Source organism: Trifolium pratense, linkage group LG2 (assembly GCF_020283565.1).
Source record: "Trifolium pratense cultivar HEN17-A07 linkage group LG2, ARS_RC_1.1, whole genome shotgun sequence".
Lineage (NCBI taxonomy): Eukaryota > Viridiplantae > Streptophyta > Magnoliopsida > Fabales > Fabaceae > Trifolium > Trifolium pratense.
This window is the reverse complement of record NC_060060.1, coordinates 14197083-14214645: the sequence shown is the minus strand read 5'-3', so window position 1 is coordinate 14214645 and position 17563 is coordinate 14197083. Positions and strand designations below refer to the sequence as shown.

At 33.2% G+C, this 17563-nt stretch overlaps 3 protein-coding genes across 3 annotated transcripts; all 3 read left to right on the top strand.

The window, feature by feature from the left end:
- The first annotated feature begins 2864 nt into the window (after positions 1-2864).
- On the top strand, positions 2865-4868 carry LOC123907417 (pentatricopeptide repeat-containing protein At2g17525, mitochondrial). The gene has a single exon (XM_045957687.1). The coding sequence runs from the start codon at positions 2934-2936 to the stop codon at positions 4806-4808; it is 1875 nt and encodes a 624-aa protein (XP_045813643.1). The 5' UTR covers positions 2865-2933; the 3' UTR covers positions 4809-4868.
- Positions 4869-7783: 2915 nt separating this feature from the next.
- On the top strand, positions 7784-9744 carry LOC123907416 (amino acid transporter AVT3C-like). Its single transcript, XM_045957686.1, has one exon. It carries the CDS (start codon positions 8083-8085, stop codon positions 9361-9363), a length of 1281 nt encoding a protein of 426 aa, XP_045813642.1. The 5' UTR covers positions 7784-8082; the 3' UTR covers positions 9364-9744.
- Positions 9745-13281: 3537 nt separating this feature from the next.
- On the top strand, positions 13282-17164 carry LOC123907415 (probable serine/threonine-protein kinase sky1). Its single transcript, XM_045957685.1, has 4 exons — positions 13282-13835; positions 15286-16068; positions 16274-16321; positions 16595-17164. Exons 1-4 carry the CDS (start codon positions 13653-13655, stop codon positions 16913-16915), a joined length of 1335 nt encoding a protein of 444 aa, XP_045813641.1. The 5' UTR covers positions 13282-13652; the 3' UTR covers positions 16916-17164.
- Positions 17165-17563: the final 399 nt, after the last annotated feature.

The window sequence follows — 17563 nt, the reverse complement described above, 5'->3', positions numbered from 1 at the left end:
CATCGGGAACACTAGTTAACAAAACCCTTAAATGATTAAAATGTCATGCTAAACAGTGCTCCATAATAACCGTTACAAAAATGAAAAAAAAAATTAAATAGAAAAACCATTCTTTTTTAAAATTACAAGGTGTTGAAAACCCGAGTACGATTTCTGATGGGAACAAATTTTTGCCTAGACTTTACTTACCTCGCCGTTTAACTCTGAATTACCGGAACCACCTTACTCTAAAAACTAAAGAGTTAAAAAAATAAAATTACAAAGATATTAAATGCATTACTTTCAAAATTATATTATGATTTTTATTTCGTTAATCTTTGTCCATGGTCATTTTTAGTACTGCATTTTAATAATTCAATTATAATATCCATAATATAATTATAATGGATTTAGGAAAGAAAAAAAAATTATAATGGAGAGAGAAAAGTAGTCTTGTCAAAAGGAAAAACGGAGAGAGAAAGAAAAAAGAATTGCATGCTGAAGGTATAGCATAAGACTATTAGATATGAACTCATCTAGCCCTTAAAACTATTAATCCATCATGATCCATCATGCACCATATGCTTAGCTGGTCCATGGAAGCATCAGCCATATATCTTTAGTTCAATTTTTGGTGGATTTCAAGTAGAATACAATCTCTAACGATTTTAATACAAAATTATCAAGTCTTAAACCTATATATACAAAAATTATCTCAATTTCATCGTAAAATTTTAAACCAAATTACTTAAATAATATTTTAAAATAAACACATAAATAATATTAAGAAAAAAAACCTACCATACTAGTAGTTTAAAATTAAAAAAAGAAAAAAAAAAAACTTTTATTGTGCCAGGTGGCATTCTGTTACTAATACATTAATTAATTAATTAATACCCAAATAATTTAATTAGCTGCTACTCCCTCCGTCCCAAAACATTAATCTTTTTGAAGTTTTGCACGGAGATTAAGAAATGATAAGTAAAGTTATTTTTACCTAACTTTATTAAAAAAGAGAAAATATATTTAATTAATAGTTTAACTTTTGTAAGAACATTTCCAATGGTGGTACTTATATTTTTAAGTAATAGTACCTAATAGGTACTCCCATTGGAACAAAAACAAAATTGTACCTAATAGGTACTAGTTCTACAATAAGACATAGTACCTAAATAATTTTTGTGGGACCCATTTAAAATGATGTTGAGTTATTGGATAGATGTGCTACTAGTGGGACCAATTTAGAACTTTTGAAGAAGTTTTGGGTTGGAGGGAATGAGTACTTATTATGGGGAGAAGTTATTATACATAAGTGTAATCCTTATGCATGGTACATAAGTCAATAACATCCATTAGATTGAGCATCCACATGTAATAATCCTAGCCAATCTCAACTCACACACTCACACCTAATCTCACACCCCCCAAATTTCTCACGTACCCCCCAAATTTCTCGTGCACCCCCCAAATTTCTCATGCACCCCCAATTTCTCGCGCACCCCCAAATTTCTAGCGCACCCCCCAAAATTTTTCATGCACCCCCAGATGACTTGTGCGCCCAATTTTTTTTAACCCCCCATATTTCAAGCCTAAACCATTTTGCTGTGGGAATGGTTTCAAAAATATACACTCCAAAACCATTAAGTGCATAAGATGGTTTTGAAGTACAACCTATAATTAGAATCATAATTGTTTTTTTTTTGGTACAATTATAATCATTATTTAAAACCAGTTAAATGGTTTCAGATAGTTATACACTAAAACCATTTGTATTGTAAAATGGTTTTATGTGTGTTTTTATGGTTTCAAAAATTCTGGAAACCATTATGCTGGTTAAATGGTTTCAGATAGTTATACACTGAAACCATTTGTATTGTAAAATGGTTTTATGTGTGTTTTTATGGTTTTAAAAATTCTGGAAACCATTATGTTGGTTAAATGGTTTCAGATAGTTATACACTGAAACCATTTGTATTGTAAAATGGTTTTATGTGTGTTTATATGGTTTTAAAAATTCTGGAAACCATTATGTTGGTTAAATGGTTTCAAATCACAATTATTGTTTGTATTCTAATTATAGGGTTGCACTACAAGAAAAAGGTCATTTATTGGGGGCCATAAACCCTCTAAAAGTGAGGAAAACCGCCAGTAAATAATAAAAATGACCAAATTTATTGGCGGCCAGATCCGCCAATAAATAGCTCGTCGGTAAATTTATTAAGGGTCTAAACCGCCACAAAGTGGAAAGCTGAACTTTGACACATTATAGGCGGTCCAAGCCGCCAGTAACTCCTAATAATTTTAAAAAAAAATAAAAAATTGAAATCAGATTTAGATCTGTTTTTTTTTTTTTTAACAAGAAGCAGATCTGTTTGTTGGCTTCTTGAAGCTAGATCTAGTAATATTTAAATCCGCCAATAAATTGAAGTATTCTTGTAGTGTTGTACTATAAAACCATCTTATACACTTAATGGTTTTGGAGTGCATATCTCTGAAACCATTCCCACAACAAAATGGTTTAGGCTAGAAATGTGGAGGGGACCAAAAAAATAAAATTGGGGGGCAAAAGTCATATTGGGGGTGTGCGAGAAATTTTGGGGGTGCATGAGAAATTTGGGGGTGCACAAGTAATTTGAGGGGTGCATGAGAAATTTTGGGGTGTGCTAGTAATTTGGGGGGTGCACAAGTAATTTGGGGGGTGCACTAAGTAACTTATGCATGGTGCATAAGGATAGCTTATGTATAATAACCAATCCCCTTATTATGTACTATTATTAAAAAAATTATAAATGAATTATGTGTACATGTGGGGCCACTTAAGTACTCAAAAATGAGTAGTTCCACCGTGGATGCTCTAAGGGTTGAAATGGTAAAATATCACGCATTAATTTGAACGGAGGCAGTATTAAACTCCCTTTCATGTCTTGTCTGTCTCCTACACCATTTCTTGAGAGATGACACAATTGCAACACTTTACAATCCGATCATCACGCCCTTGTGCATGTTTTGTGAAGTTTTGTTTTCAGTTCCAACCACATTCTTCTTTTTCTTCATCATCTTCTTCTTTGCCACCAACACAAGAACACCTTTGCCAGCTCATACTTGACCAAAAAACCGCTTCCGAAGCACTTCAAACCTTCAGATGGGCATCAACATTCTCCAAATTCACCCATTCACAATCCACATACCGTACTTTAATTCACAAACTCTGCATTTTTCGCCGTTTTGATACCGTCAAGCAACTGCTCGACGAAATGCCTAGCTCAATCGGAGCTTCCCCAGGTGATGATGTGTTCATAACTATTGTCCGAGGACTTGCCCGGGCGAGAATGAAACGAAGTGTCATCAAAGTTCTTGACTTGGCTTACAAGTTTCACGGTACACCTTCTTTGAAGATTTTCAACTCAATTTTGGATGTACTTGTGAAAGAGGATATTGATATGGCTAGAGAGTTTTATAGAAAGAGTATGATGGGGGGTGGTGTTCATGGGGATGGTTATACTTTTGGGATTTTGATGAAAGGTCTTTGTTTAACAAATAGGATTGGTGAAGGTTTTAAGCTTTTGCAGCTTATTAAATCTAATGGGGTTACACCAAATACTGTCATTTACAACACTTTGCTTCATGCGCTTTGTAGGAATGGAAAGGTTGGTAGAGCTAGGAGCTTGATGAATGAGATGGTGGACCCGAATGACGTTACGTTTAATATATTGATATCTGCGTATTGTAAGGAAGATAATTTGGTTCAAGCTCTTGTGTTGCTTGAGAAGTGCTTTGACATGGGTCTTGTACCTGATGTTGTTACCATAACTAAGGTGGTTGAGATGCTATGCAATGCTGGCCGTGTAACGGATGCTGCCGAGGTTCTTGAGAGAGTTGAGAGCTTGGGGGGTTCACTTGATGTTGTGGCTTACAATACATTGATAAAAGGATTTTGTGGAGTGGGAAAAGTTAAAGTTGGACTTCATTTCCTTAAGCAGATGGAGAATAAAGGCTATCTTCCAAATGTGGATACCTATAATATACTCATACATGGTTTTTGTGAATCTAGGATGTTGGAGTTGGCTCTTGATCTTTTTAATGATATGAAGACTGATGGAATCAAACAGAACTTTGTTACTTTCGACACAATGATTCGAGGTTTGTGTTCAGAGGGGAGAATTGAAGATGGTTTTTCAATTTTAGAGTTAATGGAGGAAACCAAAGAAGGCTCTAAAGGGCACATTAGTCCTTACAATAGCATAATATATGGTTTATTTAAGCAAAACCATCTCGACGAGGCATCCGAGTTTCTAACAAAGATGGGAAAATTATTCCCTAGAGCTGTTGACAGAAGCATGACGATTATACAGCATTGTAACGAAGGTACTATTGAGGATGCAAAGAAGGTATATGATAAGATGATTGATGAAGGTGGAATTCCAAGTATTCTAGTTTATAACTTGCTTGTTCATGGCTTTTCGCAACACAGTAGTATCCGAGAGGCCGTAGAGCTTATCAATGAAATGATAGGTAATAACTGTTTTCCGATTGCATCTACATTCAATGCTGTCATCATTGGGTTTTGTAGACAAGAAAAAATTGAAAGTGCCTTGAAGTTCATGGAAGATATCACCACAAGAGGTTGTGAACCAAATACCGAAACTTACAGTCCTTTGATTGATGTGTTATGTAGGAAGGGAGACCTTCAGAAAGCCTTGCAGGTCTTTTTGGAAATGGTAGAAAAGGGTATCCTTCCTGACCAATTTATTTGGAAATCATTGCTACTTAGTTTGAGTCTACAAAATAATTTCAGTAAGAGTGTGTCCAACATAGATTATTTACTATAGTACTCTAGTGGATTAGGTAGACTTCAAATTTGTTTATAAAGGGTGGATTGCGATAATCAATTTTAGATATCATTTTGAAATTTTGTTAATTTCATGAAATAAATTGTCTGACCTAACAATTTCGGAATTGCATTTGGATGATTTACTGCATCACAGTTTTACATTTCAACCATCGATCTTTGATGTAAATTATCGACCGAGATTGTTTACAGCGTGAAACTACGTGGAATCACTACTGCATACGATCTCAGTCCAACAATTTCAGAGATTAATTGTCATAGTCATAGACTCTTTGTTGGCAGGATACAGCAGCATTATTGTGGCTATAATCTTAGAATTTTTATTGAAATTCAAGTTAGATATCATTTATGCATGTCTGTCGCGACATAATAATGATTGACACCAATAGCTATTTGTAGTTGGAGATTTATACAAATTAGCCACACACTCAATGTCTTAGCTCAGCACCCTTTAAACTCCTTACTTATTAGGGTATGGTATATTGGTTGGAAATTGATGTACTGTATATTTTTATCAATCATTTTATGCACCTTGTATTTTACTGGTTCCTGCAGATCTTATCTTTATGGTTATGGCTCTCCATACCAAAGGTGAAGTCCTGTTTGATAAAATATTGAGTTATCTTCTGCAGAATTCACCATTCCCAATTGTAAACTGTTCCTAAATCTCTCTCAGTCCTCTACAATCCACACCAGTATAGCCTATGGCATGGATTATGCATAAGACATAAATCACAGTTCATGTTTTAATATTATGAAATAATTTAATCAAACATGAACAAGTCATACTTATCAATGTTCACACATACCATACTAGAGCAATTTGATTGGTTGTTGGCCATGACTAAGCCAACAAGGCAAGAGTAGCTAACCTGTCAAATTTATACAATAAGCATATTTGGATTTTTGTTTGAATCTTCATATTTTTTTAGATAACAATGAACAAATTTTCTTCATTTTCCTTTTTTTATTTTGGTAGAGAAATTTTCTTCATTTTTTTTTATCATAGTGATCATTGATTATATCTCTGTACAAAACAGGTCCAAATATGTTCAGAAAGCGACATAAGTCGGTTGACACGTTGTCCTTTTCTTGTCACAAGTGGATGCTATGCAAATAAATATCATGATTAAAACAAGTCCTTGATTTAACTGATTTTCAATTTGTTTTTCTATTTATTACGTACATACTTTTCAATTTGGCATGATTTGTTGATATTATAGTTAAGCGAGATGCTATTCGAACAATTTTTTTATAGACATCGTATAGTCATCGTACACCTTATGAGTTTGTGCATGCAGTATGAGACGTGAGAAAATATTAAAAAAAATATAGTTATTGTATTTTTGTCTAAATTTGTTGTTCAAATATCGTTTCTCCATATTTGTAGAAATATGTAGAATTCATCATTTCCAATTGTAAACTGTTTGTTCCTAAATCTCTCTTAGTCCTCTACAATCCATACCAGTATTCTTCATTCCCCTGTTTCTAATTTCTATCATCATGCCTTTCTGAATCTGTATAGCTTATGGCATGGACCATGCATAGGACATAAATCACATAGCTCTTATTATGAAATAATTTAATCAACATGAACAAGTGAACACTTATCAATGTTCACACGGAAATGGATTAGATGTAGTCGCCTTTTCCGTACAGTCACGCAGTCACAATATTTGTGGCCATCCGATCTAAAAAAAATGCAATTTTTATATTTATTTAATAATACTAAATATATTATTCTTAAATTAGGACCGTTTGATCGAACAGTCACAAACACCTGACTGCAATGAATTTATGACTGGATCGAATCCTGTTCCATGTTCACACAAATCATACTAGAGCAATTTGATTAGTTGGCCATGACTAAGCCAAAGCAAGAATAGTTAACCTATCAATTTTATACAATAAGCAATTAAGCATATTTGGATTTTTGTTTGGCTCTTCATCTTTTTTTAGATAACAATGAACAGATTTTCATCATTTTTTAATCATTGGTCATATCTTTGTACAAAAAAAGGCCCAAAGATGTTCAGAAAGCGACATGAAGGTGTTGTCCTTTTCTTTTAGCCTTCTTGTATGAATAAGGTTCAGGTTGCAATGGATGCTATGCAAATCTATCATTATTAAAACAAGTCCTTGATTTCCCTGATAAGTTATATGTCTTATGTAAACTACTAATACTAATATAATCCATTTATTTTTCTAGTTATTAGGTAAATACTTTTCATGCCTCAAAGAAAGAAAGAAAAAAAAAGGTAGAAAATAACAAATACCATTGAAACTCACATATATTACGAAATTTTAAGTTTGAACCAAAATGAAACTGTTCAGTTTAATAATATCGATATTGTCAGTTGAGTTATGTCATACTTCCTCCGATCTTTAATATAAGAAAAAGATTATTTTTTAAAATTCATTGAAAATTTAATGTGCGTAGTCTATATTATAGTCTGAAATCAATGAATCTAAAAAGTAAATTTTCTCTTATATTAAGGACCGAAGGGAATATGTGATCTATTAAAATCAAGATTCGTGACCCAACAAATGGATGATAAAGACTAAAAATAACAATTTTTTAAATTTACGGTAATAAATTAAAAAAAAATAAACCTACATGGAATAAAATAAAATAATACATTATAAAAAATCAAATAATACTATAATTGCATACTACTCTTTCTTTTTTACAAATACTATAATTGCATAATTATACAGCAAACTTCGGTTAGTAAGGATATTATATCATATATGTATGATTTGAAATTTGAAATTTAAACTTTATAAACTCTATTTATAAATCGAACTTAATCTTCGATCTGAAACAAATAAATACCGTACTAAAATAGAAAAATAGAATACATCGCACTAAGACAAAAACAAAATAGAAAACAATTTTTTTTTTGTTGCATAGGAGTACATTAAAACAACTTAAAATTTGCTAAAAAAGGAATCTCAATCTGGTACTAGTAGTAGTACTACAAGTCTACAAGTCAAGTCTCTATCTCTCTATTCAGTGCATCTTGTCAGATGCCTAAGTGCAGATCAGTGATATTTAATCCAACTTAATCAGATTGATTAGCTTAATTATTTGACTTATCACATAAGACATAGAAGAAGTTATCTCTATAATCTCTTCCCCACAACACAACACAAACAAACTTCACAAACCTCAAATTCCATTTTCATTTCAACACAAAAAAAAAACACCTCTTCCTTAAACCTTAATCCAACACAAACAAAATCCAACAACGATGGTGTTCAAAGAAGCAGGTTCATCTTCTTCCTATTCACTCCCACCATACCCAAGAGAAGACACCCCCCTTCTCACAAACTCACCCCCCCTTTCCTCCCAATTCAAAACCTGCGCCAATATCTTCATCGCCATCGTCGGCGCCGGCGTTCTCGGCCTCCCATACACCTTCAAAACAACCGGTTACGCCACCGGTTTAATCATGCTTTTCATCGTCGCTTTTCTCACCTACCACTGCATGTTACTCCTAGTCAACACTCGCCGGAAGCTAGAATCAATCATGGGTTTCTCAAAAATCAAATCTTTCGGCGATTTAGGGTTCTCCATTTGTGGCCCATTTGGTCGATTTTCCGTTGATGCCATGATTGTGCTTTCACAAGCTGGGTTTTGTGTTAGTTACCTTATTTTCATTGCTTCAACTTTATCTTATCTTGTCGCCGGTAACTCCACCGGAGAGACGATACCGGTGTTTCTAGGTTTGACTCCTAAGGTTTTGTTCCTTTGGGGTTGTTTTCCTTTTCAATTAGGGTTGAATTCTATTAAGACTTTGACTCATTTAGCCCCTTTGAGTATATTTGCTGATGCTGTTGATATTACTGCTAAGAGTGTTGTTATGGTTGAAGATGTTTTTGAATTTATGCAAAATAGGCCTAATTTGGAAGCTTTTAAGGGTTTTTCAGTCTTTTTCTATGGTATTGGTGTTGCTGTTTATGCTTTTGAAGGTATTGGAATGGTTTTACCTTTGGAAAGTGAGACTAAAGATAAGGAGAAATTTGGTAGAGTTTTAGGTATTGGAATGGGTTTGATTTCTGTGTTATTTGGTGCTTTTGGTGCATTAGGTTACTTTGCTTTTGGTGAAGAAACAAAGGATATTATTACTAATAATTTAGGTCAAGGTTTGATTAGTATTGTGGTTCAATTAGGACTTTGTATTAATTTGTTTATTACTTTTCCTTTGATGATGAATCCGGTTTATGAAGTGTTTGAGAGAAGGTTTTATGATTCTAGGTATTGTTTATGGATAAGGTGGCTGTTGGTTTTGATTGTGAGTTTAGTGGCTCTTTTGGTGCCTAATTTTGCTGATTTTCTTTCACTTGTTGGAAGTAGTGTTTGTGTTGTTCTTGGATTTGTGTTACCTGCTTTGTTTCATTGTATAGTTTTTAGGGATGAGTTGGGTTGGAGATGTTTGGTTTCAGATGGGGCAATTATGGTTTTTGGGTTTGTCGTTGCTGTTACCGGAACTTATACTTCTGTGTCAGAGATTCTTTCTCCTAAGGCCTGATTTGATTTGGAAGAAGAAAAGTTTGAAAGATGAAATGTGCAAATTTTCAGGTGTTTTTGATGAGGGAATCATTGTTTATATGTTGCATGCTGAAGGATACTTGGTTGTTCCTTGATGAAGATTCTTGTTCCTTATTATTGATTTTGGACAGGAATTTCTTTTACTTGGGTCATCAATTGGATTTGATGCAGTTCTGAAGTTTTTTTTGTTGTCGATTTCTACGAATTCTTTGTTGGTGTAGTATTTCTTTTATTTTTCTGTAAAAAGTTGTAGCTCTAGTTTGTTGAATATTGAAGAAATAAAGAAAAAGGGGACATATGCAAGTGTACCTTCAACATTTTTGTAAGTTTGAGAAATATTACATTTGTTTGTTGTTTGAAATTTTCTTCTTGATTCATAGACCTATGAATATTCTTTTGTAGAGTCATAAGGGAAAAAGAGAAAATCTTGCTGATATGGATCGATTCAACGATCCTAAACATGGCTTTTAAATTGCAAGTAGGTTTTTTAGCTATTGCAATTCAAGAATTTAAGTTCTAGATTCAACCATATGACTCTGAAATTTTTTAGGGACTAATTGTTCCCAACTTCACATTTCTAAGAAATCGTAGATATTCTCTAGACGACATATTTTGTCTGAAAGTGTACTTTTGGATGGTACATAATTCACATTCTTTCTGATTGTGTACATTCGAAGTGATAGTGATGTTTGAGATGTATAGAGTTCCTCCTTTTATGCGCGAGGGGAAAATGACACCTTGCGACCCATTTTTAAAAATACAAAGAATTATTTGGTACCTTGGAAGTTTTGTTGAATTTCAACATTATTTGGTACCTTGGAGCTTTTATAGATTCCGACATCCTATAAACAAAGTTAATTCTCCTCGCATAAGTTCAATTCTTGTTTAATTGCCTCAAGATGGAGACTTTTGTCACCCTTAACGGTCCTATTCGATTCGAGAAATTAGTTTTTACAGTTGTATGCAAAGATAATCGATTCATACAACAAAAAAAAGGACTCATTGTTTTTTTTATTGAACAAATTGAAAACCCCAAACAAGAATAAAAGCTAATAACTTCCTAGAAACAAGGTAACATCAGTATCAGTTAAAATAGCAAAAGACCAAGAACTGGGAATGACATCATAAATTAACATTGTTTATATCCACCATAACATGTTATATTTCATATAGTACTGTAGTTGTTTATATCCACCATAAATTAACATATTGTATTTTTATATCCACCATAACATGCACCATGTCCTTAGACCATATAGTCTTTTTAATAGCCTCTCTATTTGGTATTTAGTGTCCACCAGGTCCTCCAACCATTGTTAATTCAATTGGCATAAAACAATTTCATAAAGTACAATACCAACCTTGGACAAAAAAAAGAAAAAAGGTACAATACCTAAATGGTCTTTTGATGTTGAGTATTATCTAATTGATTAAACTGGTGCTAAGCTTGACTTGGTTGTTCGGACATAACTTGAATGATCAAAATTGATGAATAGTCAACCTATTCTCTCCGTCCGATAATATAAGCAAAAAAAACATTTTCACACTTATTAAGAAAAGTAAAATATGATAATTTTAAAGATGACTTTTTTGTGTTTTTGTTGAAATAAGTTTCATGGAAAAATGTAAAAAGAGTTTTTATTGGTTATTGACTATGGGAAAAAGAAGAGAGAGAATAAATTAAGTAAAAATCTATCTTGAAAATGATAAAAGTTGGTTTTTTTTTCTTATAATTTGGGACATGAAAAAATGATTTTTTTACTTATAATATGGGACGGAGAGAGTATTTTACTACTATTATATTCGTTCAATTGCATTTCCTCATGGTATAGAAATATTTTTGTAAAGAAAATGAAGTTTAAAAGCAGTTGCCATTTCAATTTTATTTAACTTTAAAATAATAATAATAATAATAATAATAATAGAGAGAAGGATTATAATGCATGAACTAACGAAAGAGTTTAGTAACAAATACTTTTTTATTGCCATGCTTAGTGTCAAAGGAATTGATTTGGAAGCTGTAAATAACGTACGTTTACATCCGCAATAGTGTGTATGAGAGATTTCTATAGATTAATTGCAGTATGCTTATTAAGGGCATAGATGAGTAGCTTGAAAGATGTTGATTCACAATTGAGTAGCTAGAAAGTGGTTGATCTTAAATGTGAGAGAATTGGAGTAATATATTTCTCTTCTCACATGTACTACCACCTTCATAATTCATTATATCACCAATAAATGAACTCTCATTACTAATACTAGGCTTTTCAAGGATATGGGTGATCTTGTGTCAAAAGAAAAAAATAAAAAAAAGAGATATGGATGATCAACATTGTTATTAACTAAAAGATTTTTTTGCACACACCCCTAGTTGGATCAACTCTTAAAACTATACCGGCAGAGTGCAGACTTTAAAGTTCAGAAAATGTTGGCATAAGGATTTATGATGTATTTTTTTAAAGATATTTTTTTTTACAGAAAATTTATTTTTAACGGTCTCTGCACAAGACGAACAGAGACCGGTAAAAAAGTAACCACATAATATGGCGCCGTATATATGCGGAACGCCAAAAATAAACACCACCTAATAGAGGTCCACCTCATAATCCTAAAATCAGAAAGGCACCCCTCATATTTCAGACCACCAAAGACACCAACTCAACCCCAAAGTTGCCACTAGATCGACACTAATTCCCGATCTCGAATAAAAAATGATCGGCCCATCAGAATCCAAAAAACAGCTCATTCAGGCTAAAAGCTGATGAGACAACGGTAGAATGAGAACCTAGGCAAACAAGTCTCAGCTCGAAGACACCCTACATTTCAGACGACGACAGAGCCAACACACACGCAGCAGCAACCGGCAGACAAGTCTCAGCTTGCAGACCACCTCAAAACAATGAACACCCAATGCTGTAAATATACTTGACCAAATTATATCATATATATAATGTGATATTATGTTAGTTATTAAAATTAAAATATATCTAAGAATACCAATAATCCGGGTTTGATCGGTGGAGATGCATATGAGAAAATATTTGTTGGGAAAATCAACTTCTTAAATTGATATCAATTAACTCAGACGAATTAATCTCTTTATAAGTTGCATGTTTTAGTTTATACTCAAAAATATATCCACAAATACATATACGATTGAATATGATTGAATCTATATGTAAAAATATTTTCACTATTATTAGTGTGAAGTATTTATCAACTTTGTTGAAAAACATGGTTGACCACAATGGAATCTCCCATCTCAATTGCATCTTTTCCATTTCACAAAATTTAAACCATTTCTTTTATGATAGAAAATTCAAACCATTTATAATCATGTATTTCAATCGAGATCTTATTTAAAATATCTAAACAATCAGTTTTATCATGACCAACACATTGGTAAAATTTTAAAGGGTTTGTGTTTCGGAAATACAACTCATGATAAAAGATTATAGATGCATTTGATTTTATTTTTTTTTACCGTAGATATATTTGACATATTGAAACACAAATTTGATCTGAAATTTCTCATTTCTCAACACATTAGGTAAGTAAAATTTCATCACTAGACTTTTTTTTTTTGTCAAGTAACTCTTTAACTATAATTTCATTTAATAAATGAAAGTATAAAAATTTCAACCTCATCCTATATATTATACGCAATTTCCACGAGGATTAAACAGTGTTCCGGAGCATTGGTTAAACATATTAAAATAGAAACTTTGTCTCAAAATACGTACATTTAATAACTCAAAAGTATAAAAAGTTATCTTTTCAATATTAATTTTATTTTTTATTTTCTTTTTTTTGTATGATTGACAAGTACCCGACATCCTGAAATCTATAAAGAAAAATCAATCAATATTAATAATAATTAAAGAGATTCTGCCAAAGAGAAAAACATTAGACTTTATCAAATAAGAAGTTAAAAAAATGGTCAATTTGGACGTGTAATAATAAGCAGCCAAAGGAAGGAGATTAGTAGAAAATCTAATTATGTATAATGAAAAATGGAAGACCACCCACATTAATAACAGCTAAACAAACAACAAACATCACATGAAAGAAAAGCAAAACAACAGAGAAAAAAGTGGAACAAAAGAGAGTGTTTCATACGTGATCATCCATTTTCAAAACACACCCACACCACAAACATAATTTACTTCAAATTCAACCAATTTTCTAAATACCCATTTCATTTCTAATTCTCAATCTTCAAAAAGTTTCCATTTTTCCATCTGGGTCTTTTGTTTTTTTGTTGTTGTGATGTCTTGTTCTTCTTCATCTGGATCCGAGGAAGATGATGAGGGCTTTGAGTCCTATCGGAAAGGTGGTTACCATGCTGTTAGAGTCGCCGATCATTTCGCCGGTGGAAGGTATATAGCTCAGAGGAAACTTGGTTGGGGTCAATTTTCCACCGTTTGGCTTGCTTATGATACTACCACCTCTGTATGTTCTTCTTTTTCGTTGTTTTTGTTTTCATGTTTTAGATTTGAAAGTTTTTTTGTTGTTATGTTTTATGTTTTACATATGAAGCACAAACACTCCTCGGATTAGGCATGTCCAGGTGTCAGATTGGCGTCGACAAGGACAGTTATAATTACATTGAATTTTTTAAAATTATTATCGATGTCAACGTGTCCGGTGTATGTGCCTGTGCTTCATAGGTTTATGCATGTTTCTTAGCTAAAATTTGTTTGGTTTGTTTATTTAATGCTGTTTTCTGTTACTGAATTAATGGATCCAATTAAGATTATTTTACTTAATGATATTTTGATCACAAATTGAGAAAATTCCTTTTGTGTTTGGAATTGGAATAGCTGAAAATGGGTGAATGGTCCTCACAAAATGTGACCTTACGTTACATTGTTTTGTCTTTATGTAGAGGGGCAATAAATGTGCCTATATGAAGGAACTTGTTGATATTTTGTTTTTGTTTGTGTTATGATCTTCCTTGATAACTGCGATTCTCTTATCCTCTTTGTCTTTAATATTTAATCTAACACATGTACATGTAAATGTGCCTATTTATGTTTGTTGGAAGTATATGGAATGGAAATAATTGACATTTTTGGTTCATTAGTATAGTTTTTTCACTGTTAAGTTTTAGGAGCCATTTTTTACAATTTTGATACCATAAATGGCATGAGTAAGTAGGATCTTGCTAATGTTAAAAACAAAAATGGGCCAAATTAAAAGAAATAATTGAATGTCCACAAATCCTAGCTCAACTGGCAGCAATGCCGAAATTGCTAATGTCGGATGTCAGGACCGGGGTTCGAACCCCGGTCACTCCACTGTGTGTGTGTGAGTTTTCAATGGCTTTGTCATTTCGTCTATCAACCAAAAAAAAAAACAAAAGAAAGAAAGAATTGAATAAAAACTAACGATGTGATAGCATTTGGTAAACATATTGCATGGAACAAAACAGAATACTCAGGTTCTATTTTATGTTTGGTGCAAATTAAAATTACAACAAAAATGGTACTCAATTCGACCGAGAAGATGAAACTAAACAGGACAAGTTGTTCTGTTCTGTTATATTTGTGTGCGATAAGCCCATATGCTACTTATGTCACAATTCATTTATCTAGTTGATGCGTTAGCTAAGTGGTAAGACTTTGGTCTCAAGGGACGAAGTTCAAATTCCCTGAGAGACAGTTGTAAAATGATTATAAGTATTTAGTGTCCCTTTATTAAATAAAAATTTCCCCTTCCATATTAAAACAATGGTCACCATTTGTTCATGTATTTATGCTTATTTTAAAAATCTTCTATATTGATAAACTTTTTTGGTTGTGCATGTATTGCATTGTGTTTGCCCATCCAGGGATAATTTTTAGACTTCTTTTTGCCCATTACTTGTATCTTTGTCTAATTTTAAGATTGTGGCTTTCAGTCATATGTTGCTCTCAAAATCCAGAAAAGTGCGGCTGAGTTTGTTCAGGCTGCCATTCACGAGATCGATGTTCTTTTATCTATTGCTGATGGCGACCCGTCAAATTCAAAGTTCGTCGTCCAATTAATTGATCACTTTAAGCACACAGGTCCAAATGGACAGCACCAATGCATGGTCCTTGAATTCCTTGGCGATAGCTTGCTTCGTTTGATCAGATATAACCGTTACAAAGGTCTTCCGTTGAATAAAGTTAGAGAGATCTGCAAATACGTTTTGATTGGTTTGGATTACTTGCATAGTGAACTTGGTATAATCCACACTGACTTAAAACCTGAGAACATTCTTCTATTATCAACTATCGATCATTCCAAAGACCCTTTTAGATCCGGAGGCTCCCCAATTTTAGAACGACCTGAGGGAAACACAAACGGTGGAATTACGAGTCTTATTGAGAAAAGGTTGAGGAGGAGAGCAAGGACCGCAGTTGCTAAAATATCAGGAAGAACAGCTTCAATTGAAGGAAGAGAAGCTGCAAAGTCTAGTAGAAATATCAATGGTGTTGACATGAGATGCAAGATTGTTGATTTTGGAAATGCATGTTGGGCTGATAAGCAGTTTGCAGAAGAAATACAGACAAGGCAGTATAGAGCCCCTGAAGTTATACTGAAGTCCGGTTATTCCTTCTCCGTTGACATGTGGTCTTTTGCTAGCATTGTTTTTGAACTTGCTACTGGAGATATGTTATTTACACCTAAAGGTGGACAAGGTTTTAGCGAAGATGAGGTATGATGATTTTTCTAATAAACTACTATGGTTTAAATATTTTACCGTGAACTGTTTAGCTTAGGTTTCCTTGCATTACTGATAAAGAAAACTGAAGTATATATATTGTAGTTTCCACCTTCAAAACCTTTTTTCTTTGATGATCATGTTGAAGAGAAAATGGTCAAGATATAATTGTTTAAACAGTTCGTTGTTCTGATTTCAGGATCATCTTGCGTTGATGATGGAACTCCTAGGAAAGATGCCCCGGAAGGTGAGTACTGAGTACGCTCTCATTGTCTGCATATTTTATTTGGACCTGGATCGCTTGCAATAGTAATTCCAAGCAGTTTCGCGAATTAAACAATATCCACCTTAAATCTGACATCGGATGGCTCAAGTTATGCTATAACAAAATTAGCTTTGAACAATCTCGATTGTTAATTTGAGATTGCACGATTGAGATTAAAATCTCGATTGTCAACAGGTTTATTTATTTGTTGAATAAATATTCTGGCATATCTAATCTAATACTAGTGGATTGTAGATTGCTACTTCTGGAGCTATGTCCAAGGATTACTTTGACAGGCATGGTGACCTAAAAAGGATTAGAAGGCTAAAATATTTGCCACTTGACAAATTGCTGATTGATAAATATAAATTTTCAGCGAATGATGCTCGTGAGTTTTCAGCATTTCTTTCGCCACTTTTTGATTTTGCGCCGGAGAAACGACCAACTGCACGACAGTGCCTGCAACACCCCTGGCTGAACTGCAAGGAATCAACACCAAATGAAATGAGAAATGAATCCACTGTGGAAAAGGTTAATGTTGGTATGAGCAACCTTAAAATCAAAGTAGGAAAGTGAAGGTGGAAGACGTGTTTTGACCGCATTTACCACAAGGACACAATCTGGAGTACCGGATCAATACAAAGGCAGATATGAGGTCTTTGATCTTAATCCGATGGTTTGAATTGTTTGACTGAGGCAAATGCGTGTCTGAATGCAAGGAATCCAAATCCGTGTTGTGACATAGTCAAAGTCTACTCACATCTTTAACTTTAACATGAAGGACCATTGATTGTGATTAATTAATTATTTTTTATTATATTTTAATCAGATTCTTTCTATTGGATTATTAACTACAGAGATGTAAATTAGTACAGAATTTTGTTCATTCAGAGATATCTGACAACAGAATTTTGCATGTATATTATTCACATGTTGTATAAATTGTTAACTTGTTACATTCATTCAAGTCTAATCTTATGTTTTCCTTTTCCTCATGTCACAACTTAGCACATACTATAAAGCACTGATAAAAGCTTCATGATTATGTAAGATATCAAATGAATGTGCATCGATTCCCCATAATTTATCTCATTCACCTTAGTGTCTATGCTACTTGATTATCATGTGAGTTAAGTCACACACATTGATCGACAGAGTTGATGTTGAGGAACACAATGCTTAAAGTTTTGGGTGATAGTGTTTTGAGTTAATGTAAAGTTAATC